The sequence below is a fragment of the Natrix helvetica genome (assembly GCF_964273705.1).
Source record: "Natrix helvetica genome assembly, chromosome: 3".
Lineage (NCBI taxonomy): Eukaryota > Metazoa > Chordata > Lepidosauria > Squamata > Natricidae > Natrix > Natrix helvetica.
The window spans coordinates 49,676,566-49,703,840 of NC_138549.1; the positions used below are offsets into that span (position 1 = coordinate 49,676,566).

Sequence of the window (27,275 nt, forward strand, 5' to 3'; positions counted from 1 at the left end):
ACTGAGTTACATGCCTGTTTAATTAAGCCATCATAAACAACCTTTAAGAACATATTTTTCAAATACAATTGGTCAGCGTACTGTATTATTACATGGTATCAGTTTTTAAGAAAACAATTGATATCTAAGGGCAAGAATACTATTAATACATGAACAAAATTTGTATCTTACATGCTGAGAAAGTTTAATATTCATTTGTCAGAGAGATTTAGCAGCACCAGCTTTAGAAAATCTTTAAATTAATGAACATTAACATTATGCAATTTATGTCTTAAAAATATATTCTGAGAAACACTGGTAATCTAATATTCCAAGCGGATTGCACAGTTCACTAGGAGAGCTTAACAAACCATATTCTCTCATGTATCACTTATGGTATGTTGCTGTGAAGATAAATATCCCACATGACCCAAGTTACTTAGAAGAATAGTTGGACAAGCATATCTTTAAGATACACAACTGTAAAGCGTCTACCTTTTTACTGCTATTCCAAAGCTAAATTCCCATGTCTTAGTTTTTAAATATTTAGACCTGTCGGAGCAAAGAGAATTGAACCACATAAAAATGATGCTGTTAAAAAATAAGTTTATATATACTATAAGTCAAACCATTCGATGCAACTTTAATTTTGGCATTAATAAAAACTACCAGTGGTAAGGCTTTCAGTATTTCCATATCTACAACTTTCTTCCATCCAAGCATTTCTGAAGAGTGTATGTAATGTAATTTTGCATTTTTATCAGTCATAAGCTCCAAATAGATTCTCATCACAAACTCTTTTATATTATTTAAAGATCAAAAAGCTAATTGACACGATACGTATACAGGGTACAACAGGCTTTTTAAGTTTTAAAAAACCTTTTCCTCCCACATTTGCAACATAAGATCCTTATCCACATAAAGTATTTGATATCATGATAGCAAATTTGGTACAATTAATAGCAAATGTAGCAAACAGTGTAGGAACTTCAGTACTTGTTGAGAGCTCTCAACTTGAGAATTCCATCGTTTCATGGCTAACTAAATAGTAATGCAAGATTGTAAAAGCCATTGCTTCTTGACTCATGATTATATTTGTCCATGTTCATGCCACAAGATAAGCAATGTTAAATTGTACAGCTCAGCATAATTTGTGAACAATTTATATAATGCAGTTGTAATCAAATGCAACAAAATGCACGTGATATTCAGAATACGGATTTTTGAATAACTATCATCTGTGTTAAAAAAACACTAAACTTCTGAACATATTTTTCATAGGTAAACTGTTATAGTCAATATATTACTCAGAAAATACAGAATATAATACTAAGGACAACCAAACTCAATTCAGCATGTATAAATATAATATGACTATTAATTTTTGCTGAAAGTTTAGGTCTTTACTTCTACTCAAACGTGAAACAATTCATTTGTCTCTTTGATTGTATTCAGATTTTCAGAATGACATATTTATATATTCTGATAAGAGAGCATACAAAATTGCTTATCGAATTGTACCTCATAATAGGCTCAATCTAAAACTAAAATGAAATCTTTCTAATGAACTTATTGTGATGCAAAAATATTTAACTGAATTGAATCCAAGCTTACCCTTCCACAAATGGCATCAATTCCTGTTATTATAGTAGATACCGGCTTTTTTTCCCCTCCTGCCATTTGAGCACATCACTCCCAAATCTCTACAGCAATTTTCAGGAAAGAAAGGATGAATCTGCTAAGCCAAATACTCCCTAAGCAATCCATGGAAACACTGTATCTCTGTATCTCTCTCTCTCTCTCTCTCTGTATGCATATGTATATATGTATACATACATATATATGTACAGACATATACATACATACAGGATATACATACGTACAGAAATATTAAATTTTATAAGGGCAAAATATTTTAAAAGGTTATCTGGCAAGTGTATGTCTGTTAAAATAATGAAGTAAAGTAATCGCTATTCAAACATACACAATTTTTGGAAATTTATTTTTTCTCCATTCTGGAAATATTATTTGTGAAAAGGAAACAATGATTAAATCCTGTAAAAAAACATGCAACTAAAGCTTATAAAGCAGATTCAGTTATTAACATTTGTTAATGAATTCTTTGTTGTCAAGGGACACCAGGAAACTGCAGTACACCTGCCTACTGAATACTAACCTGAATTGGTATTTAATCAAAATTCTTGATAATTATAGGGCAATATTTTTTATTTCAAAAATATGTCTTAGTGATATTTATTGATGAAAACAGATAAACCAGTGTGAGAGTTTATACTATGTGTATTTACATACAGATGTAAGAGTCTATTGTAGAGATAAAAATTGCCGTATTATTTCATTTAATTTTTTAGTCCAACTTCTGTTTTTAAAGAAATATAAATACTTAAACATTGGGTACATATTGATGTGCTGTAACTACAAATGTGCAGTTTCAGTCTTCTTAGGCATAAGGATTTGAAAACAAAAAAAATGAGGTGGAAAGTTGGGATGTATTCCTCTCAGTTCCATTTAGATCTGCAAGAATGAAAAAAATGTTAAAATGTTGCAATTAAAGTACAATTGCTCAGATCAGAACAGACAGGCAATACTATCTAGTAACAGCCACAATAAACATAAACTATTGTATCCAGAACTATTATACTCAAACTGAAATTGTTCTTTTATTATTTTATTTAGAAAATGTATATGGTTGTCCATCTTATATGAAATTTGGGTAACAGATGGCTAATAATAATAATAAAATTAAAAACCTCTAGTACTTCAACAAAAGACACAAAATGAAAATAGTTATACATCACTATTCAGGTACCATGTAACTCAACTGTGTGCAACACCAACATAATTTAATTATTTTTCAAAATGTGCACATATTAATTCTACCTCAATGTCTGAAAAAAGCATTAACCTCTGTATAATTAGGACAGTTAGGGATTTATAAACGAAGTCTCAAGTTTTGTACCACTGAAGTATAATAAATCATTATAGTACTTTCATGTAAGTAATTTTGCTCAATCTTTCAGAAATCCATTTACATAGTAGGAACAAAACTGCTTTTTAATGCATTAAACTCCTCACCATGGGAAGTGCTTAGAGGAGGTTTCTGGCAAGGCACATGAAATCAAATTAAACTTCAAGGAATAAAGGTCAGCCCTAATTCTGAGCAGAAGTTAACACTATCTGCCTTTCAGGGCTATTTAATGTTAAGTAAAAGGAAAAAAAAATCCAAATTTGTTACTATCATAAGCAAGGATAACAGCCTATAGGTTTCATGTAGTGCAAGTTCTGATGCAAAATGGCCAAATTTGAGACATGCAACTACAGAACGTTTGAGGGGAGTGTTATGGGTGGGATGAAGTGTTTGCCACTCAGAGACTGCCAACTCTAATCCCCTGCCAAAACATGAAGATAGGTTGAAAAAAATCTCAGCAGCATTCCTTCTGGTGACATAATAGCATCACCTTCAACCTTCTATGGTCCTCCAGGAGATGAAACTGAATCCCATTTTTTCAAACACTGTCACCCTATACTATAGGAACAAAAATAGTAGAATATTACTACAAACCTATAGTACTCCATTTCTAGATTTAAGATGTACACTATATTGCCAAAAGTATTTGCTCACCTGCCTTTACTCGGATATGAACTTACTGTAAGTGACATCCCATTCCTAATCCATAGGGTTCAATATGACGTCGGTCCACCCTTTGCAGCTATAACAGCTTCAACTCTTCTGGGAAGGCTGTCCACAAGGTTTAGGAGTGTGTTTATGGGAATTTTTGACCATTCTTCCAGAAGCGCATTTGTGAGGTCACACACTGAAGTTGGATGAGTTTATGTGGCCTACCACTTTGTGGCTGAGTTGCTGTCGTTCCCAAACACTTCCACGTTCTTATAATACAGCTGACAGATGACTGTGGAATATTTAGGAGCGAGGAAATTTCACGACTGGATTTGTTGCACAGGTGGCATCCTATCACAGTTCCATGCTGGAATTCACTGAGCTCCTGAGAGCGACCCATTCTTTCACAAATGTTTGTAAAAGCAGTCTGCATGCCTAGGTACTTGATTTTATACACCTGTGGCCATGGACGTGATTGGAACACCTGATTCTGATTATTTGGATGGGTGAGCGAATACCTTTGGCAATATAGTGTATATGTAGTTGTACTGTGAAGCAGGAATAGAATATGTTCTTTAAGAACCTCTTAATATTGTTAGCAGATTACACTTTTTTCAGTGGAAAGACCTTTGAAAGCTCAGAAATTTTCGCTATATCCCTGCTAGGTAATTCCTGTCCACCAAGTTAAGATATAACAAAGCTGAAGATGAAAATTAATACACATTCCCTTTGAAACAGACATGTCAATTTTAAGATGAAATCTTTCTGATTACTTACATCATCAATATCTTCATCATCATCTCCAATATCATCAAATTGGATTTCATCATCATCACCAGGCCCAAATGTATCCGTTTCATTAATTTTGGCTATGTGAAAATGAAAACAAACCATGAATATATTTTTGAAAATGTTTTTGAGTAAGAGGGTTAATGTATGTCCTTTATTCACAGTGACATGGGCAATGATCAGAATTTCTTACCGTGCTCTGGAAGTTCTCCATATGCCTTCAGGCTTCTGGCTTCATCTGCATTGTACTTTAGAATGACATCAGCCTTGTTATCCTAAATAATATTATTATTGATAAAAATGATTTCAGATGATTAATATGAAAACTTTATTAGGACATTTTAAATACTTTCTTTTACCAAACTATACCTTAATGAGAGAATTTCTGACACTTAAATATTAATTTATTTTGATTTTCTCTGTATCATCTACTAATGATAAAACATTGTATAAATAGCTCACTAGATCCACGTATTCTTCAAACATGTATTATTAAAGCTATTACAGAGAGACTGTACTACTATCCTTATACCTATATACCAAGTTATACCTACATTAGTAGGTAATGGAAAAACTAGTTTACCCACTCAGTCTCCCATACTATTTGTACTGAGATTACAATACTATGCTAAGTAACTCCTGGTCTTACTACTATAGTCTAAGTTAGAATCATATATTTACATACTTATGTTTAGTCTGAAGATTAATCAATCTAGCAGTTTGTAACATCCAGTACTTGTGTTACTGTCTCCTAATCATATCCTTATTCAACACTGTCTGTTTAGGACATTACTCAATCTCCCTGCAAAACTATCAATGGTCAAAGAAAGATGACTTCTTCTTATCCTGTAACCTGTATATTGTCTATTTTAAAAGATAATGTTACATCTTTGAGAAATTTAGGCTTAAATAAATTATGCTTAAACATACATTTCATAAATGTTAATTACTTTTTTACCTTTTTCCTAAAGCACTGTTCAAGATTTATAAAAAAAAATCCAAAGGAAGAAAAGTATCCTTACATTTTTTACATTCATACCATGTTTCCCCAAAAATGAGACCTAGCCTCATTTTTAAGTGTGGGCCTAATATAAGCCCTACCACAAAAATAACCCCTAGTGAAGGGGACGGGCATGGTCAGAATAGGAGGCAGGCCAACCACATGTCCCCTCACAAACATGGGCAGCGATCCCTGAGGCAGCGCTTAGTACAGCAGCTTCTTCCATTCTCCGGTTACCTCATGGAGGCTCGGCCACTTCCCGCTCCACCAGTGTGACTCCAGCAGCTAAATGTGTGTGTGAGCTTGCTGCTGCTGGCCTCGCGGTGGTTCTTCACCCTCTTGGCAGTGTATTCAGCCACCCTGCGGCTTCAGCAGGCAGGAATTACATGGCAGCCCTGCAGCGGGATGGAGGGAGGGGGAGATCGCCCTTCCTCCTTTGCACACCAAAACCCTGTCTACCCTGGCCACAGAACTCTAGGTCTGCACCCCTCCGCTGGAAAGGTGAGGGAGATGCCAAACTCTATAATACTGGTATGCCGTGCAATGCAAGCCATGCAAAGCAACACACTCTGACCCTCTTGTCTCTGTGGATGATCCCAGTCTGGGGAAGTGCACAGTATCACCAGGTGGAGGCCTCTTGGTGCAATGCTCTGCTGTAGCTCCGGAGCAAACCTCTACCTTCCCTGAGCAGGATTGCAAGGCTGGAAGTCTCCACTAACAAACCCCCATCTTATTCCTGCTGCTGCTGGCCTCGTGCTGCTCTTGGACAGGCTGCTCCTGCCTGACACAAATTTCCGAGGCCTTCATCTGTCCCGCTGTAGGGCAGCCACAGAGTTCCTGTCCATTGAAGCCGTGCAGGGCAGGCGAGAGGTGCAGCCCAAAGGTGATGGTGGGCGAGGTGGTATGGCTGCACCAGTGACTGCTGGCAATGGGGTCCCTGGCAGGCCGGCAGGAGCAGCTCAGCCGAGAGCAGCAACAGGCTAGCAGCAGCAGTTATGGGATGAGGGTTGGTTGGCGGATGCTGCGGAGCCTCCAGCCTTGCAATCCTATGCAGAGAAGGCAGAGGTTTGCTCCAGAGCTGCGGCAGAGCGTTGCACTGGGAGGCCTCTGCCCTGGGGATCCTGCACCCTGCCCTCCGTCTGTGATCCAAGAGGGTCAGACCGGGTTGTTTTGCATGGCTTGCAATGCACAGCATATCAGTAGCATTGAGTTGTGGGTCTTGCTCGCCTTTCCAGAGTAGGGGAGCAGGCCAGGGGCTCGGCAACCAGGAAAGATAGGGTTTGGGGGCACAAAGGAGGATGGGGCAATTTCCCCCTCCTTCCTCCGTTGTGCTGTAGGGCTGCCACAGAGTTTCTGCCTGCCAAAACTGAGAGCAATGTGGCCAGGAGGGCAAAGAGCCCCTGCGAGGCCAGCAGCAGCAGGTTCAACAGGTGCAGCAGCCCCAGCAGCTGGCCAGCGGCACGGGGAGGAGGGCAGAAGGAGCAGGCAACCCCAACGGTCTGCATGCCCTTCTGCCTTGTTGTAGCAGAAGCATGAGGCAAGACCCAAGTTCCAGTATGCCAACAGCAGCAGGGCCAGCAGGCAGGGCAGATGGAGGCATCTCCCGACAATAAGTCTATTTTTGAGCCCAAAACATAGGGAAACACAGTACAAAATAAATATAAATGCGATTGACTACATCAATGTTTATGAGTTCAACCTTCTATTGACAAAAATTAAATCAAACTGTCATATTGCATTATGTAATAATAGTAACATAATATACTTACCTGGTAGTCTCTTAAACCCACCAATATGATATCTGATGTATTTATCCAAACCTAAAAATCAAAAGAAAAAATTGAAAAAAAAATCCTTTTTTTCAGATCAACATTTTAAAAAATTATATGGATTCTCACTTGAAACACTTAATGAAATGTAATCTTTAAAAGACCTGCAATTGGCTGAGATAAGCAATAAATCTTGGTGAATGCTATATAATTCAAGCACTTGATCAGCTGCTGAATATCATATGATGTGTGCATAATATTGAACACTAATATAGAGGTTAAATCACAATTAGGTCTACCTGCATGTCTTCACATTTACTTATGCACTCTGGAGCAGAAACACCATATGGAAAAAAAGTAACAAGATGCCACTTTCAACTTTCAAAATTCTGATTGTAGAAATTTTTAAACTTTTAAAAGTTTGGATAATGTACAACAGCACCTATTCCATTAATCTTGGACCATTGAGGCTTTGAGTTATAAAGATATATGCAATGCTAATACAGAATAAATCCAAAACGCTGCATGGTTCTATCAAATCATTCTGCCATCCATGGTGTGGCAGAACCAAAGTGCTTTTATTGTCCATCCGTCCGTCCGTCCGTCCCCTTAGATTCAAGCACAGCACATTCCTTTGGTTTATTCAGCCTTTTCCCTTCAGCTGCAGATTCAGTTCCTTGGCTTTTTTCTACCTCCCACTTAACCACTTCCACCCAGATGAAAACAGCCCTATGCTGTTCTGTGCATTGATTAAAAAAATATATCTTGAGAAAGACATTTTAGTTCAGGCATGGAAGATCCAAAATCAGGGTTCTGTGCATAGAAAATTACAAGACATATTACATGTTTGTGGTGTAGAACCTCCATAGGCACCAGAAATTCGAGCAGGAAAAAAGATATAGGAAGATTAAAAGATGTATAAAAAAGAAAATGAAAAAGTAATGAAAAAAATCAGCAAATTCAACAGTCAAAACACAGGATAATAAAATGTTTTCTTGAGTCACTAGCTATATACCGTGTTTCCCCGAAAATACGACCTGTCCTGAAACTAAAGCCTTGCCACATTTTTCGCATGGGCAAAAGTATAAGCCCACCCCCGAAAATAAACCCCCTGGACAACCCCCCCCTCTGGCCAGGCAGAGCACCGCTCACCGACATAGCGGTATCCTGAAGGCGCCAAGCCACAGGAGTGAGGGGGGAGAAATGCGCTGACATTGCTTGCTGCCTTTGGGATACCGCTAGGTTGGGGAGTGGTGTTCTGCCTGGCCGGAGGGGGGAGTTGCCGGGCAGCTGCTCCCTTGCGAGTTGGCTCCCGAAGAGCCGGGCACAGCCTCAGGGGTGAAGCAGCCATGAGATGACCATGCTCACGAGCAACCGCCCGGCAAACCCCCTCTCCAGCCGGGCAGAGCATCACTCACTGACTTAGGGGGTATCCCTAAGGCGCCAAGCCACTTGGCGCTCTGCCCACTCCCCAGCTTGGCACATTAGGGATACCCCCTAGGTCAGTGCATGGAGCTCTGCCCGGCTGGAGAACGGGGTTGCGCGTGTCAGGGTGTAAATTCAGCCCTGTATTTAATGAGGGATGAACCGTGGCCTTTCCTTGAAATATACTTGATACTGAAGCAAAATAAACCCGAGATATATTCTAAGAAACACATTTTATTGTAAAGAAAATGAAAACACAAACTTACTAGCTAACGATTACATTTTGGCAGAGTTCCTGCCTACCACTTTGGCAGGGGAACAAAAGACAAAGAAGTGAAAATAATAATGATGAAGGAATGTGGAAGAATGTGTAGACATGCGTAGTAAGCTTAGTGATAAGAGTCAGATCAGTCTACCGTATGTCTTAGAGTTTAAGCACAGCTGGCAAACCAAAAAATGCAGTGACAACCCTTCTTTTGCCAGCTGAGCGGACATCAGGTACATCATCAAATAAGGCACATCTTACGCAGATGCTCGTGTTGAGCTGCTGGAAGCGGTTTGTTGAGCATGTCAGCAATTTGATCATATGTAGATACATATTGCAATTTAACAAAACCTTGTTTAACTAATTGCTTTATGTTTTGATAACGGATGCCAATGTGTCTGGACCTAGAACCTGTGAAATGTGACTCAGAAATATAAACCACCGATTCATTGTCTTCCATCACGGTGATCGGTCGAATTGGACATGTCCAGATATCTGCGATCAAAGCATCAAACCATGTTAGAGAATTACATGCCTCTGAAACACAAGCATATTCAGCTTCAGTAGATGAACACGAAACAAAACTGTTTTCTCACTTGCCAGTAAACAGGACAACCATTCAGGAACATCATGTAACCTGAAGTACTTTTACGTGATTTCTTATCATTCGCCCAATCAGAATCTGCATAACAACATAATTCTGCATAATCGGTATGTGTTGGTTCTAACAATAACTTCATATGTTTAGTGTGCTTTAGGTATTTCAATAACTTCTTAACGCATGTCCAATGAAACTGTTTTGCATTACCTATGTGTCGAGACAAGAGATTAACACTAAGTGCAATGTCGGGTCGGGTCCAACTACTAATGTACAACAGTGACCCAATGACTGAACGATAAAGTGTTTGATCCTTGAACTCAGGACTTGATTCATGTGTCAAGTTGGGAAAATTTGTTTGCATGGGTGTCTTTGTTGTGTTAACATCCTTCATATTGCAATGATGCAAAATGTGTTCAATGTTATCCTCTTGTGAAAGACTAAACCCCTTCTGTGTTTTGTCAATCTGAACACCAAATAAGTGCTAATATGACCTAAAGATTTCAATGTGAAATATCTCTGCAAACATTTAGCAAAAATCTCACTCATTTTCTTATTTGGACCAATATAAACGATATCATCAACATAAACAAGAACTATCTCATATGTATTGTAAGATCTTTTTGTGAACACGCACTCATCAGCTTAGGACTTAATAAAGCCCATTGAATTTAGTTTGTCAGTGAGACATAAGTACCACATTAAACCTACGGTTTCAGACCATAAAGACTTTTGTTTAGAAACCAGGTATCCCCTTCTTGCTGTCGGAATCCTGGAGGACCTCTTACGTAGATCTCTTCATCTAGGTCAGCATGTAGATAAGCCGTGTCAACATCGAACTGGAAAACCTCTAAACCAAGGATAGTTGCAGTGGCTAAAGCAATTTTTATAGTCTCAGTTCTGACTGTCGGTGAGTAGGTGTTTGTGTAGTCCTCAGGATAACATTGAGCGAAATCCTGAGCTACAAGTCTGGCCTTGTACAATGACTCACCATTTGGCTTCTTTTTGATTCTGTAGACCCATCGAGTGCCAATAACTTTTTTGTTTGCTGGAGGTTTTGCAGGTGTAAATACCTTAAGTTTCTTTAGACTGTCCATTTCATTCTGCATTGCCTCATACCACTTCTCTTGCTCTGAATCAGGAAGATGCTTGATTTGTGTGAAGTATCAGGAGGAAGTGTAACATTGCAAATCAAAGGCAAGGGTATTTTGTCAGTTGCCACGAATATCGCTGTGGAGGGATTCCCTTTGTGACCCTCTTGGAACGTCTCGGAACAACAGTCCATTCTTCTTCTGCTTCGTCCTCGTCCTCACATTCATCGCTAGCATCAGCATCCGTGACTCGCGAAGACGGAACATCAGGTTGAGAAGAACTAGTGGATGGAATATCGGCCTGTGAATCTTGGTCATCAGATTGCATGGCATCTACAACATCATCTCTAGGAAAATAAACTCCAGGATCGTTGGAATGAATCCTGGACCAATCAACATCTTCCTCAAAATAGCAGATTGGGAAATCACAATTACATGTTTAGAGTCAATAAATTTGCTCCATTTCAAATTATCATCAATACCCATAAATCTCAGTCTTTTTGCTGCTGGACCTCCTTTTCTTCTTTGAGCTAAGGGAATGTTCACCATAGCGTATGAACCAAAAATATGGAGGTTCTTGAGATCGGGCTTGTATCCATACACCATGAAGAAAGGTGTCTAATTTATTACACTGCTCCAAGTATGGTTGACAATGTAATTGCATATTTGATAGCTTCACCCCAGTATGGGTTACTGAGGTTGGCGTCTTCTAGGAGACAATGCATCATGGTTTGTAGGACCCCTTGTCTTCGTTCTGCGACTCCGTTATGAGCCGGTGTGTACGGAGCTGATGTCTGATGAAGAATCCCATTCTTACGCATCCAGTCCTGGAAACGCTGAGACATGAATTCGGCACCATGGTCACTCTGGATTCTGGCGATGCGAACTTGGTGTTGGGTAGAAACAAGAGCTGCAAAGTCTTTAAAGATCTGAAAATCTCAGATTTCTCTTTCATAGGATATACATATCCATATCTAGAATAATTATCAACAATCGTTAGAAAATATTTTTTACCACCAAGTGTTGGCGGAAAAGGACCCACTATGTTAGTGTGTACCAAAACAAAAATGCGTATTGACAGGCGTGTAGCGCGTTTGGGAACGACTGCTGCTTTGGATTTGGCTTTCTTGCAGACAGCACAATCCAAAAACACCTTACACCCCTTTAGATCCAAACCTTTTGCGAAATCCGGCATTTTCCTGAGAACACGGAAACTGGCATGCCCCAATCTTCTATGCCACCTGTGGATACACCTGGAATGCAAAGGTTTACCAATTAGCGAATTTTCAACATTAACAGTTTTGTGAGGAACCTCAGGCTTGCTCTGAGCAACCTGTTTCCTTATTTTCTTTTTGTTGGCTTTAGGAGCCTTTGGAGTAGCAACAGGATCTCTCACTGGAACATCTCTCTCTGGGCTTATGCTCTCCTCTTTTGGAGTTTGTATACTTGCCTGTGTTTGCGGTTTAGGTTTTGGTTTTATGTAATAAACACCACCAATTAACATGGTTTCAGCAACAATATCTCCATTTTTAACTATGTAACTTGCTTTTTCGAGGTGGTGAACCTGGAACTTAAACACTCTAGACAAGTGACTCTGACTAAGCAAATTACTAGTTGCTGTAGGTATGTAATAAACATCAGGGATGAATGCATCGAGCTCTTCAACATAAACAGTTCCATTTCCCATGACCTTACAGGGATGATTGGAGAAAGAATAAAGTTCACGTAGTTCAGGTTCAGGCTCGTGCATCTCTGTGAAAATTTCCTTTCTGTAGGTAACATGCAACACTGCAACACTGTCCAAAGTCCACAAAAGCTGTCTGTCGTACTCTGGATGAGGTTGTGGATTGTTGGTTAAGGCCAATGTGGCGAGTGGAGCTTGTGGATCACGCCTTGGACCACGACGACCTTCTCTTCCGCCTCTGCCTCCAGAATCTGTTCCTCTGGGCTGGTATGTGACAGGAGCTGGAACTCATTGGAGACAATCCCAGGTGGCATGTCCCACATGGTTGCAGATGTAGCATATTGGCATCCTTGGAATGTAGGCTCTTCCTCGGAAGGGATGCCTAACTGGAGCTCTTGATGCGGGCGGTCGTCGCAAATGTGGTGTGGCTAACATAAATGCCTCTTCTTCAATTAAAAGTCTGCAAACATTGTCCATTGTGTGTTGAGCAATAGGCATTTGGTTAATCTTTGCAATGGCATCTTTCCATTCATAATTCAATGAGTTAATGATAATGCTGATCATTTGAATATCATCAATAAAATGGCCTCTTTCTCTCAATTCTTTTCTCATTCCTTTCAGTTTGGTTAAATGTCCTCCAATTTGTTCAACAGGTTTCAATCTCGAACCATGGAACTCAGACATGAGCAAACATGAAGATTCAATTGAAACGGGTCTGTAGCAATTTTCCAATTGGGCCCAAATTTGTTGGGCTGTTGCATCAGGCAGAAAAATAACCTACAATTCAGTATCCATGGACATCAATAATGTTGTGCAAGCCTTAGTCTCTAAGTCTCTTATTGCAGGAGTCCATGGCTGGACAGGAGGATTAAACACCATACAATGGGTACCTTCTCTGCAAAGCAAAAGTGCAACCTCACTGACCCAGGCCCTATCATTCTGTCCTGACATTTTAAATTTTGACTCGCCAGTCAATGGAGCAACAGAAAACGCCTGTTGAGGAATGTGCATTTGAAATGCTGCCTGTGCAGGTAAATATACTTGTTGTTGACCTTGTGGTTGTTGTAGTCGCACCTGTGGTTGCTGTGCTACAGCTGCGGCTGGTGCTTGAACTGCAATATTAACGTGGCCTGCTGGAGACGCAGCCATTTGCCTTTGCTGCATTAAATATTGTTGTGCTCCATCTAAGAAGACACCAGCACCACCAGGGGGTGCTGAAGATTGGGCCTTTGGAGACACTTGTTGCATTGCAGACTGAATATCTGAGTGAGTTAGGGACATGTTTAATAAAGCCTGTTGCAATATTTGTAATTGCTCCTGGAATTTACAATGCATGTCGGCTTTCTCTAGTAAATTACTTCTGCCAGTAGATGGTGCTGCAATTTCAGTCTTAGGCTTCTCAGTTAATCTTTCTGCCTGCGTGGCATATGTAACTTGAGAAGAAAGAACGTCTTGTGGCAATTGTGACGTGTACACAGCTCTCTGTTCTGATTTGCCTGACACAATATCCTCCAGGGGGTGTGTCTTAGGCTTTGGAGAAGGAGCCAAGATGGCGTTTTCAGAAATTTGAAAAACAGGAGTGTCCCTCTTATCTGGCTCGAGCATAGAGAAGGACATTTTTGCCTGGGATAGCTTACGTTCAAAAAATTCTATTTGATCACGATAGGCTTTTATAGCTTGGTTAGAACTTCGAGGAGAATGATAAGTTTCTCTCTCTGTGTGGGAGTGAAAATGCTCTTTCGGTTGTGAAAACTTTGGCCTTGCACCAAGTGTTTCAAAATCTAAAGATTCTCGGAGAATTGTTTGGGAGCATGCCTAATTAGAAGGGTGCGTCACTGACCTCAGTCTTAGCACGTCGCCTTCAAGAGCAGCTTTTCTGTATTCTTCTTCTTCTTCTTGAAACATTTCCTCCATTTTTTCTCACAGCAGTTTCTCCATCCAGTCTGGTTGTTGAAGCAAGCAGCATTTGAAAGGTTGAAAACCTGCATAAAATGCTTTTCGCTTCTTCATCAGAGAGATCAGAGACATTTATATCTCTTGCAGAAAGTTTTCTTAGTTTTTTCTTCTTTTTCGGCATTTTAGAAGTGATTAAACTCAGCGTTCTGCAGTCGCAAAATTAATCATCTGCCTAATTAGCCTAGACGCTTATCATCAAAGTAACAAGCAAGGAAAAACCATAAATCAATCCAAAATAGCCATAAATCCTAACCATCCTCTGCTACCACTTGTCAGGGTGTAAGTCCACAAAAGCTGTCTATTGTACTCTGGATGAGGTTGTAGATCGTTGGTTAAGGCCAATGTGGCGAGTAGAGCTTGTGGATCATGCCTTGGACCACAACGACCTTGTCTTCCGCCTCTGCCTCCGGAATCTGTTCCTCTGGGCTGGTATGTGACAGAAGCTGGAACTGTTGGAGACAATCCCGGGTGGCATGTCCCACAGCGTGAGCGCCTGTTCCGCCTCCAGCAGGCATGCCTCCTAGCCTCAACATGATCGGCCCAGCACTCCCTGCAGCAGCCGCAGCCGTGCTCCGATCATAATTTCTTCTCTGGTTCCAAACTCCAAAACCTGGCGGCCGAGTCTTCCAGCAGCGACCGCTCTAGGAGTGTGCTCTATGGTTGTGGGCTGGCTACTGGAAGACTCTATGTCCCAGGACTCTCTGTCCAGGGAGAGCTGGGCCCGGACATGTTGAGGCTAGGAGGCGTGCCTGCTGGAGGCGGAACAGGCGCTCGCACAATCCCCTTCTCCAGCCGGACAGAGCTCCATGCACTGACTTAGGGGCTATCCCTAATGTGCCAAGCCGCGGGAGCTGAGGAGCGGGCAGAGCGCCACGTGGCTTGGCGCCTTAGTGATACCCCGTAGGTCAGTGAATGGTGCTCTGCCCGGCTGGAGAGGGGGGTTGCCAGGCGGTTGCTCGGTCACCTCATGGCTGCTTCGCCCCTGAGGCTGGGCCCGGCTGCTCGGGAGCCAGTTCGCAAGGGAGCAGCAGCCCGGCAACCCCAAAACAATAAGCCCTCCCCTATAATAAGCCCAAGGACATATTTTGTAAGTAAAAAGAAAATAAGACCCTGTCGTATTTTCAGGGAAACATGGTATGTAAAGGAAGTATTGTGCTATGAAGGGCACAAGTCACTCCACAAAATCAACATCTTAGAACCAGTAGCAGGAGTGGTACATAAGATGCTGTAACATGTTGTTTAATATACCAACATATTTGAGGTTGCCCATATATCAGAATGCGTTAACATACCTTTTTTCTTAACTTTCCTCTGATATGACACAGCCTTTTTACACCATCGAAACATAATGCCTCCAGTCTCCCATTTCCCAACATCTTGATAACTTGGGCATATTCTGGAACACATGATTTAGGAATTTGATAATTTTATATTAATGTAATACACATAGCTATTATACCAGAGAGAAATAGACTCAAGATTTTAATACATGACAGTTGATTTTAAAAACCTCGTATCATAAAGTAGCTATAGCTATTTGAATTTCTTTATCCATCAATTGACTCATGGTTCACATACTGAAAAAGCAAAGTTTGTATGTAGGTATTTCAGATTTGGGGTGTGAGGGTCTTAAAACAAAATGCATCATAAGATTCAGGGCTAATCTCAACAAGATATCAGCTGTTCAACTCATTATTTTCCTCTCTCAGATTTAAGAAAAGTAGTAAAATACTGAACCATATTCCGTCAAATATGAGGATCCAGATGGGCAGCAATAAATAAACTAAATCCACATAAGGTAAACATATTGTAGGTTTATAGTCTTATATTACCTTTTAAATAAAAGTATAATTTAAAAAAATATCTAAACCTGAGCTGGTACAGCTAACTTTTGGTTATTCTTAAAACATATTGTTATATGAGTGCTCTATTCCCAATCTTCTTTCAATTCAAGCTGTTGTATTTGACTTTTTATATTGCTTGGAATAATGGTACATGAGTTTACCTATTTGTGCAGTGGAATTCATGGAGTACCTGTATGTCAAAAAAATCAAGGTGGCAGACATGGTGTTGTGATGAGAGACTTGCTTTCTGTATATGCCAATGCTACATATAAAAGTACTTTGAAAAGTATCTGAAAGCTTCAGTTGGTACAACATGCAGATGTGTGGGAAATTTGGGATTCCTAAAGCTCCGTTTTCTCTGGCAGAGGGCTGCAGGAGGATGTTGTGGCCAAAAATGGGGCCCAGGTGACCCACACATCCCCCCACCCCCAGCTCTGTTTTTGCTGGCAGAGGGCTAGCAAAACAAACTAGAAGCAAAATAAAACAAAAGGATAAATGTCTCCCCTTTTGCATTTGAGCATCCAAGAAGGGACAGGAAAGGAGAAAGGGAAAGAGGTAAGACAAAGAAAATAAGGAAAGATGGGAAGAGAACAAGAAAGAAAAAATAAGGAAAGAGGAGAAGTAAGTAAGTATAAGGGAGGGTCTGAGGGCAGTCCTGCCTTAGCACGGCCATCACAGGTGCCCCCAACACAAGTGACGTTGAGCTGGCCAAGCCACCTGGCCACCCCCCCCCTGAGGTCGAACACAACCCTGATGCAGCCCTCAATGAAATCAAGTTTGACACTCCTGATCTAAGTTGAATGCCTCAATAAATCCTGCTTAGTGGAGGTAGCAAAGAAGACATTTTAATAAATTGAAATAAATATGCTTTATCCTGAAGCATTAATCAGGTTGTCACTCTGTAATTATTATTTAATGTAATTTCTAGTTTTTTCTATTGATATCACTGAGAAGTTAAAATCTAAATATCTGCCTTCCTGCGCCTAGGTTTCTTGTTCAAGTAGAGAGAGAATAAAAACAGTGTTTGAGAACATGACATTTATAATACAGTTGTATACTCTGTGGGAAGGTAATTAGCTTGCTTCCTTTCTACTGAAGATATATGAAAGTTCAGAATATTTGGAAAGTAGCTTACGATTCCTTCATATTTCACTGTAACGTAGCTCAATGCCATTTGGAATTTCATATGACGAACATGGCATTCTGGGTAAGTAAAAGTACACTCCAGGCCTGTGAAATTACTTGAATCCATCAAAACTGAAACAGTAATCATAAGGCAGACCTGACTACTGAGTCACTGAGATGAAAAAGGAAAAGGAAAATGTACTAAAAAAAACACTGGAGAAGTTTTGGTTAGTCCTCAGGTCAAGTGCTCTACTGGTTTGTGGCCTTCCATTTCCTCACTCAATAGACAAAGACTTTCTCTTCTGTGGGGTGCCCTTTCTTCCTCTATTAAACACAAGAAGGTCCTGTTCAGCTCTCTCTTTCTCCCTCTAAAGATTTTGGGACTGTTCTACTTAGGAACTGATTGGGTACCCATTTGTCCTTTCAAAAAGAAATGCAAAAATCACTAAGCCCTGCATCAACATGTTTTGATGAGAGGTTGGAATAATGTTTTTTTTTGTTTAAATCCTAACAGAGAATTCATTATATAAAGAATTAATAATCAATTCTTCCAATATTCTCAATCTGATCCATGACTTATTTTATGTCTCAAAAGTTACATGTCCAATCTAAAGATCAGGAATTAATGCAGTCCCTGTGACTTACAACTTCAAGAAGGTTATCAGAGAAGTATTCCAGCAGATTAACTCTCTGGGGATCCTTAATTTTCCAGGCCTGATTCACCAGTCAATATATTGTAAAGCTTCAGTTCCTTCACTTTCCTTCCCAAACAAGCTGCTGCTCTTTTGCCTTGTTATCATTTTGTTTTCATGTAGCCCCATTATAATTCTAAATTCTGGGATTCTTATCTCTAATTCCAGGTGAGAAACTTCTGTAGTGGAGTCAGGAACAGGAGTACATGAACAGAACAGCAAGGACATGTTCTTTCTCTCCTGGAAGTGGGCCGCAGTAGTTTGGTTTTGTAATTGACAGGTTTCTCAGCTTGCTCATTAAAAAAAAAAAGAGTCCAGATGAGCCTTGCTGAGTGGGAATGCTTCAATGTATCAAAAGCCTTGGCAGCAATTCAGCAGCAAATATTGTAAAAGAGCACTATTTGCTATTGCCATTGTAAAAAACAAAAAACAACTTCTCTCCAACTCCCATAGGAATATTCCCCCCAATCTCTCTCTCTCTCATACACACACACACCAGCCCAATGACAACAAGACTACAAATTCTCGACTTCCGCTTCCAGGTCCGGATGGCGATGGACGCGTTGTCCGCCTTCCCGGTGGGTTCCGAAAGGAACACAGGAGATTCTGGACGGTTTTCCTGCCGAAGGGCGGCTTGCTGGGGCACCCCGCAATCGGCGGCGGCGCTTTCCCAGCTTCGCCTAGGTGCCGGGGAGCAGAGGGGGGGCGAATGACTTCGCCCTTTCGCCGAACGGCTCTGGAGGGTTTCAAAACAGCAGGAGAAGTGCGGCTGGGGACTGGAGGTGTGGATCCTGTCCGGTGCTCTCTGCCTACTTAGAAGAAAAACAGCAGACGTTTGTAAGTCTCTGTGTTCCGGCTTTTGGAATGGAAATTAGAGGGGGGTGGTTTTTCTATTACCCCCCCTCGGACTAAGCAGCATTTAAATGAACTCTCTTGAAGAGAGAAAATAAAGGCTTGACTTGTCACTTGAGACAGTAAATAGAGAATGACTCCTCACAATTGCTGGAAGTGATTTTGGAGCCGATTTTCTAAAAAAGGAAAAAAAAACTTTTTGTGATTTCTTTCCCTGCGGAAGGGAGGGCCAAGATGGCGCCCGCCCTCCTTCCTTTGTCTACATATGAATGAAGCCTGTCCTTTGAAACTACTCCCAAAAGGAAAACAAAGAAAGTGGATTGCCTCCAGAAGTTGTGAATGCCCCAACACTGGAAGTCTTTAAGAAGATGTTGGATAGCTATTTGTCTGAAACGGTATAGGGTTTCCTGCCTAGGCAGGGGGTTGGACTAGAAGACCTCCAAGGTCCCTTCCAACTCTACTATTGTATTGTATTGTATTGTATTGATTGTCTGTTTTACTCTCTCGAAGGGAAACTGGGACTTCTTCCTGATGTGGCTCTCCTGAATTATGGTTATTTGAACTTTTCTTTTGGAGTATTTCTCTCTTGGAACTGTAAATTGGGTGCCTTTGTTCTTGTTTGCCCTTTGGAGACCAGCGTAGCTGCGAAATCCCCGGATACCATATTCTCTGGAAAAGACTTGCATCTCTGAACCTAAGTAAATGGCTTCACGGAAACCACCGACGGGCAAATCTCATTCAGCCCCTTCATCTGCCGCCCCCAGCCCCATAACACAACAGACTAAGATTACTTCAATGTTGCAGAAAGGGGGGGCTGGAGAGGAACCAAAAGAACTATCTGTTACTGAAATGTTTAAAGAACTTATGAGGGGGCAAAATGAACTAAGAAAAGAAATGGAAGAGATTAAAGAAGAACTCAGAGAGGTTAAAGAACACATAGCTGGAAATAAACAGAGAATCTTGGTGTTAGAAGAAGGAACGACAGAACTCGGGGAAGAAATTAAAATAATACGCAAGGGAAACATAGACATGGAAAATTTCCAGACAAAAATAAATTTGAAAGAATGTCCTTTTTTCTTAGATTCCAAAACTTACCAGAGATAGAAAATGAAGATCTTAAAGATATTATGAGTACAATTTTAGCAGACTACATTAAGAGAGATAAAAAACAATTATGGTGGGATATGGATCTAGTATATAGGATAAATTCAGCATATGCTAGAAGTCATAACGTTCCAAGGGAGATACATGTTAAATTTGTCAGGAGATCCACAAGGGATGAGGTGCTCGCGGCCCAAAGGGAGCGACCATTGATATATAAAGAGGAAGAGATCACCATTCTTAAACAGATCTCCCAAAAAATAAGAGAAAGAAGGAGGAAATATTCCTCCTTATCAAAAAAATTATATAATAAAGGGGTCTGGTTTCGATGGCTGTTACCAGAGGGGATGCTGGTCTTCTGGGAGGGAAATAGGATTAGAATTAATACAGTTCAGGAGGCGGAAGCCTTCATTAAAAAGAATCTTTCCCTCCCAGAGGAGGAATTTAGTAGGAGTAGCAAAAAGGACAGCAAGATGCGAGATGGGAGGGAGGGGGGGGTGGAGGCCTCTTCTGGGGGCAGGGAAGAAGGAGCAATATCGAAAAGGCTCAGATCACAAAAATAGAGGTATTTGGAACAATAGCAATTGGTGATATTTTAGAAAGTGACAAATAAAAATGTAGAAACACATGATTGGTAATATAGAGTAAGATTTGCTCTGCTGCTTTCTTTTATATTTGGTTTCTAAGATTGTTAAATCTGTGAGTATCTTGGAGGGATCTCCACCACCAGTGTGGAAGCTGCCAAAATTTTTGTACATCCCCTTACCTTTCCCTATACATTCAAAAACAAATAAAACTTTGTTATACCAACAAAAGACTACAAATTCTCATCCCTTCAATTAAAAATAAGATTTATTATGCTAAACTAATAAATCTTACGCTAGGATTAAATCTGTTCTACATTTTTCATATCAATATGCTTTTTTGAAAAAAAAGCATGTAACAGGCTATATGACCTCTGCATCATGAGCACATTAATTCATGTATTTTTAGGTTTTGCTTTTTCATTCTATGCCTTCCTGCAAGTCCAGTACAAAATTTAAATTAATATTATGGCGTCCAATGTAATACAGGAGTTGTATTAAATTTTTTATATGTAATACTACTTAAAAACAAAATATTTTAAGCTAAACTGAAATTTACCTTATTTCAGCTTAGTGTTTTTAAATACGTCAACACCAAATAACCAAATGACACCAGTAATGAAAGTGTACAAAGAAACTAAGATTTTTTTTACTATAGACACTCCGATATGTACCAAATGCTGTACAGTACTTTCCCAAAAACTTTCTTTCCACTATATTTCTCATTATATACATTCTGATCTATTCTCTGCATTTTTTACAAATTTTTCAATAAAAAATGTTTTTTTGTTAGAGTACATCACTTGGCTGAGGCCTAATTTTTCATCTATCAATACAATCTTCTGCGAGAGCACCACAAATAATCCTTCCTCCTACAGAACTGCTTAATGTTAGGAAATGAAAAAAGACAATACATCTTACCTTGTCCATCCTCTTTAAAAACCAATTCTCTTTTTTCAGATTCATTCTCATTCTTACCTCTTCGTCTGTTTTTACCTCCCTTTCCTAAATTGCAAAAAAATGAAAAAATAATAGTTTAAGGTAAGTTTCCCAAAGCCCTGGTCCACTGGGAATCAGGCCGTGCAAGTGGCAGGTGAGTGTATGAAGCTCTATTTGTGTATGCCTGGGTTTAGATTGCATGCACGAAACCATACCCCCTGCTGCCCACCACCATTGGTCCATGGAGCCAGAAAGACTGGAGATTATGGTTTAAGGTATAATCTGAAGCCTTCCAGTAACACTGTTGATAAATCAGGACTATGTTAGATCATTTCCATAAAGTGTGAAATTATTATATTAGATTACCATACCAAATACAGTGGATATAGAAAGTCTATACACTCCTGCTAAAATGTCAGGTTTCTGAAATGTAAAAAAAATCAGATCAAGATAAATCACTTCAGAACTCTTTCCACCTTTAGTATAACATATAAGCTGTACAATTCAATTGAAAAACAATTTGTGGAGAAAAAAATGAAAAACTAGAATAACATGGCTGCAGAACTGTTCACAGCCTCTTTTAAGAAGGGGTGTGGCTGTGTTCAGAATTAACCAATCACATTCAAACTTACAGTAAATAATAGTACACACCTGCCCTCAAAGTGACTCTGATCACCACTTATATAAAGTTCAGCTATGCAGAATATTTTTGACATTTACTCAATTACCTCTTACAGCAAAACTATAGTCTACAAAGCATTAAGATGATCTCATTGTTGGAATGTATCAATCAGAAGAAAGGGACAAAAAGGTACAAAAGTAACGTTGGTCCTACCTGACATGTTTCTTCTCAATGGATTGCAGAAGGATCCAGGATTGGATTATTTTGTCTTTATCTGTCCAGAGGCCGAGTTATAATTTAAGCCACGCCTCCAGTCCTCTTTTGTTTGGCTCCAGTTCTGATGAAGGCATAGCCATATCTGGAGATGAAATAGAAGAGCAGCCCCTACCCCGCAGCTGACCGGCCCAGAGTGAATTACAGATCTAACCTAACGGGGGGGGGGGGGGGCGCTAGACCCTGTCGCAATCTACTGAGAAGAAACGTATCAGGTAGAATCAACGTTACTTCTCCAGTTGAGATTGCAGGAGGATCCAGGATTGGGTTGCAGGCAGTAAGCCCCAGTACGGACATACCGGTGCCTGCCCGTAGCACTGGGTATCATTCCGGTACGGTGCTCCAGAGAGCCCACCCGCCCACCTGAGCTCCTTACCTGTATTTAAGCTCTTCGGTGCTTCCGTGCAGGTGCACAGAGCGCAGGTGCCTGCCCAATGCTCTGCCCAGCAGCTGGAGCATTGCAGAGGCTCACGGAGGCGTCGCAAGAGGTAAGGACGTATACACGCCGGGATCCAGAACCCACTACTGATTGGGATGTATCAAAGCGGCTGTCCTAAGGACGGAGAACTGACTGGTCTGGAGTTCCTGATAGCATGCACTCTTTGAAGCACCCTTCAGCTGAAGGATGTCTCGGCGGATGCAAATGTATCCAGCCTATAGTGCCTTATCAAGGGCGATGGTGAGGCCCATGTAGCCGCCCTGCATTTATCCCCAATAGGGGCTTGGGTCACCCATGCCACCGTAGTCACAATGCTCCTGGTCAAGTGAACTGTAATTCCCTGAGGTACAGGAACACCTTGAGCCTCATCGGCATGTGCTATGCATGCGCTCATCCAACACTCAATGGTGGAAAGGGAAACCCTAGAGCCTACAGAGGAATTCTGAAATGATACGAATAGAGCCTCCATTCTTCTAGTGGGAGCTGTCCTTTTGAGATAGATAAGGAGCGCCCTCCTAACGTCTAATCTATGTCAGTTTATCCCCCTATTATGGGAAAGATTGGGACAGAAGCCAGGAAGGATGATCTCCTGAGCCCTTGGATGTAGAGGAAGAACCACAGTACTTGGGCAGAATATACATAGATCTTCCCCCACCGAGAGGGCTTCCAGTTCTGATATATGCCTCGTTGATGTTTTTGGCACTAAAAAGGCCACTTTGAGTATCAAGAATTGCAAGGTGACCGTTCTCAACTGTTCAAATGGCTCTATTATGAGAGCCTGCAGCACCATGGCTAAATTCCAGGTTGGGAATCAATGGATCACTGGGGGTCTGAGATTGGCCACACCCCTGATAAACAGTTTAATGACAGGGTGCCAAGCTAGACTCTCCCTCCCATCACCTGCCAATACGGTGGACAGTGCCGCCACCTGCCTACAGATAGTGTTGTGGGAGAGCCCCTTGTCCAGGCCATTCTGGAGAAACTCCAGAATTTATGAAAACAAGTGTCCTGTGGGATCTATGCATGATTCCTGACGCCATCTATAGAATGTAGTCCATGTAGCATTGTAAATTCTGGTAGTGAATGGGTGTCTAGATGCCTCAATAGTCCCTATCACTCTGGAGGAGAAGTTAGCTTTCCTCAGGAGGCCCATCCCAAGCACCAGGCAGTCAACTGGAGCCATTGTGGCTCTGGATAGACCAGGAACCCTGGCATAGAGATATCCTCTTCTGGGGAATGCTCCAGGGGTTGGCTACAGACAGACAAACCAAGTCTGTCGAGGCCAGTGTGGAACTCCAGTATCACCTCCGCCCCCTCTGACACTATCTTCCTCAATACCCCTGGTATTAGAGGAAGGGGAGGGAACACATAAAGCAATCTCCTTGGCCACTGGCTGCATAGGGCGCTCCTCTCCTCTGCTCCTGAAGTTGGAAACCGAGAGAAAAATCTGGGGAGCTGGGTATTCGCTGGGGTTGTAAATAGGTCCGCCTCCAGACAACTGAATCTCATCGAACAGCTCAGGATGTAACTGCCACTCTAGTCCTTACTGTGCTGTTGGCCCGTTCCGACCTCTGACGCGAGCCACATCGACGCCGCTGCTGGAGCCCTGATACCCGGCGCTCCCAGTGGCCCTCAATTTGATTAAATGCAAGAGAGTCTGGAAGGTTGAAATTTAGTAAAATTTGGAAAAAACTCAATTAGATTAACGAGAGCCATTTTTCCCCATCTCAATCGGGCAAAGACTGAGTTGGAATTGGAGCCAAGCAAGAGAGGACTGGAGTCGTGGCTTCAATTATGACTCAGTCTCTGAGCAGATAAAGGTGAAATAACCCAATCCTGGACGCTCCTGCAATCTCAACCGGAGAAAATTCCCAATATCACTGGAACACAGTGAAAACAGTCATCAACAAATGGAGAAAATATGGAACAAGAGTGATGTTACTGAACTGGATGTCCCTCCAAAACTGATTAAAAAAACCAAACTGATCCAAGAGGCTGCCAAGAGGCCTACAACAACATTAAAGGAGCTGCAGGAATTTCTTACTATATTGGCTGTGTACTACATGTGACTACAGTCTCCTGTATTCTTCATATGTCTGGATTGTGGAGTAAGTCGGCAAGATGGAAGTCTTTTCTTACAAAGAAAATACCCAAGCCTGGTTACATTTTGCAAAAAGCTACATAAAGTGTGACAAAAGTATGTAGGAAAATATGGATGGTTTGATGAGACAAGGTTGAAATTTTTCGCCATGATTCCAAAAAGTATGTTTGGCACAAAAACAACACCGTGCATCACAAAAGCACATCATACCCAGAGTGAGGCATTGTTATGGTATTATGCTTTGGGGTTTCTTTCCTTCAGCCTGAACTGAAGCTTTAATCAAGGTGGAGGGAATTATGAACAGTTCCAAATATTGAAGATGAAGAGAAATTTCACCTTTCAATACAATGACCCAAAGCTTACCTCCAAATTAACAAAAAAATTGCTTCACCAGAAAAAGATCAAAGTTTTGGAATAGCCCAGTCAAAGCCCAGTCCTGAATCCAATTAAAAATCTGTGGGATGACCTGAAGAGGGCTATGCACAGGAGGTACTCTCAAAATCTCACAGATTTGTAGCGCTTTTGCAAGGAAGAGTAGACAAAGATTCCCAAGCAGGATGTGCCATGCTGATAGGCTTCCCAGAAGATTGAACATTGTCCTAAAAGGTGCTTCAACAAAGTATTAAATTTAGTGTGTGCATTTTTATGCAATCACATCCTCTAAAAAAATTCTGCTTTTTCAATTGAATTGCACAGCTTATATGTTAAACGTAGAAAGAATTCTAAAGTGATTACATCACAAAAACCTGGCATTTTAACAGGGGTATGTAGACTTTTTATATCCATTCTATATAGCTGAATTAAAGTAATAGCAATAAAAATACCAAAGATGCTTACATTTGCAATTAATAGCAACTACTACGAGAAATAAAAGATACTTACATGCAAATGTGGAACCACACTCTATAAATAATAATAAACTCTAGGTCAGATTGCCTAACTTAGTGATACTGGAAACAGGAATACCTAAACTCATAGGACGAGAATATCTGGAGATTATGGAAGTAAAACTTCTCAGACATTTTAGATCAATAAAAACTACCTTAATTAATTACTAGGCAAGCTATATACAACCTTGAATTTAATAAACAATATTTTATCTAGTCCCGCCTTAGTCATGAAAGCCAGCTGGGTGACCTTGGGCCAATCATTTTCAGCCCAATTCTCCTCACGATTGTTGGGGGGAAGATAGAAGGCCGATATGTTCTAAAAGCAGGATATAAATAACTTTTGGTTCACAAATATTTGCACATCCTGGTATATTTTTCTATTTTGCTATGGAGATGAAAGAAAGCGAGCTGGGTGCTTTCTTAACATTTTGTATGCATATATGTTTGTGTGCATGCCTGTGTATGCGTACACATGGTATACAGATGTACACATATGCAATTAAGAACAGCTTCAATTCTGAATGTGTTAAAAATAATTTAGTTTTCACAGTAGTGAAATACCATTTTCAATATTAAAACGATAAAAAATTATTAAAAACCTCAGTTATTCAATCTCCCATCAATGTGGGATCTTTTTAACATCAAAGGGAAGTGTAGCCTGATAATAAACAGTAGGAACATTCTATAATTTAAGCAGTTCTGAAAGCTATTCTTGAACCCTTCTAGGAACAAAAATGAGAGGTACAAGGTAAAAAAAAATTCCAGATATCAATTATTAAGCATGAAAACAAAAATATTAAGTGTCTAAAAATAAAGGCCAACCTATGATTCATCTTATTCGTATTAAATGTGTAATATGTGTCAAACCAGAAAGAATCAACCTGTACCATACCCTTAGCAGTAAGCTCCACTTTATTAAATAGAGACTACTTTGTCTGAGAATTATGTAGCAGCACGTAATTGGAAGGAGGTCCAGAAATAAGTAGGCTTATTTCTCGGTCAACTATCTTAGGCTTTAGCCAGAAACAAACGAGAAGGCGCTGGAGGAAACACGTGGTGAACAGAAATCGTCGCACAAAACTAAAGCCTTTGGATCTAAGAAAGCACAAAAAGAGCCAGGTGGACGGTGCGACCGGCGCCTTCCCCTCGGGCGGATTCATCTACAGACAACGGGCAGGGGGAGGGAGAGGAAGTCGCTTGGAAGCCAAATTGGTTTGGGGGGGGGAGGGTCAGAAAGCCTCACCTTTGTTCTTCGGCATGGTGGCAGCTACCAGTCAGCGAACACAGCCTTGACAAGCCCGAAGGAAAAGGAAAGAACTCTTTTTTACACTGCTGGCTCAGAGCAAAAGAAGGAGACACTGATAGCGTGACGTTCGCGCAACAGTAGAAAAAACTCGATGCGGCCTCCACCAAAGCACTCCGAGAGGAAAGGCGGAAGAAACTCTCGGCCCCAGAATGCACTTCACGCACTCACGACTTCTTCCCGGAGCTCGAGGACCTTTCTAGAGTCTTCTTCCGGTGGGAGGAATCACTGCCGAGGAAGGCGGTCCTATGAGCTGGTAGATGGGGTGTGAGGCGTGACGTTTTCAATACAGCGGGGTGTCAAAAGGGCGGCTCGCG

The 27,275-nt window shown here is 40.9% G+C and overlaps 1 protein-coding gene across 1 annotated transcript; it reads right to left on the minus strand.

Moving 5' to 3' along the window:
* Positions 1 to 568: 568 nt before the first annotated feature.
* EIF1AX (eukaryotic translation initiation factor 1A X-linked) lies at positions 569 to 27,196 on the minus strand. Its single transcript, XM_081946033.1, has 7 exons — positions 26,899 to 27,196; positions 21,313 to 21,396; positions 15,486 to 15,589; positions 7,175 to 7,225; positions 4,599 to 4,680; positions 4,394 to 4,485; positions 569 to 2,511 (listed from the first exon to the last, which is right to left on the minus strand). The coding sequence occupies exons 1-7, from the start codon at positions 26,912 to 26,914 to the stop codon at positions 2,506 to 2,508; spliced, it is 435 nt and encodes a 144-aa protein (XP_081802159.1). The 5' UTR covers positions 26,915 to 27,196; the 3' UTR covers positions 569 to 2,505.
* Positions 27,197 to 27,275: the final 79 nt, after the last annotated feature.

What these genes read in the sequence shown, in the direction of transcription:
- EIF1AX (XM_081946033.1), bottom strand. An exon ending in GAGGAAAGTTAAGAAAAAAG is followed by an intron (nt 7,226 to 15,485) that starts GTATGTTAACGC and finishes TTTGATTTTTAG; the next exon opens with GTTTGGATAAATACATCAGA. An exon ending in TGGGTTTAAGAGACTACCAG is followed by an intron (nt 4,681 to 7,174) that starts GTAAGTATATTA and finishes AATATTATTTAG; the next exon opens with GATAACAAGGCTGATGTCAT.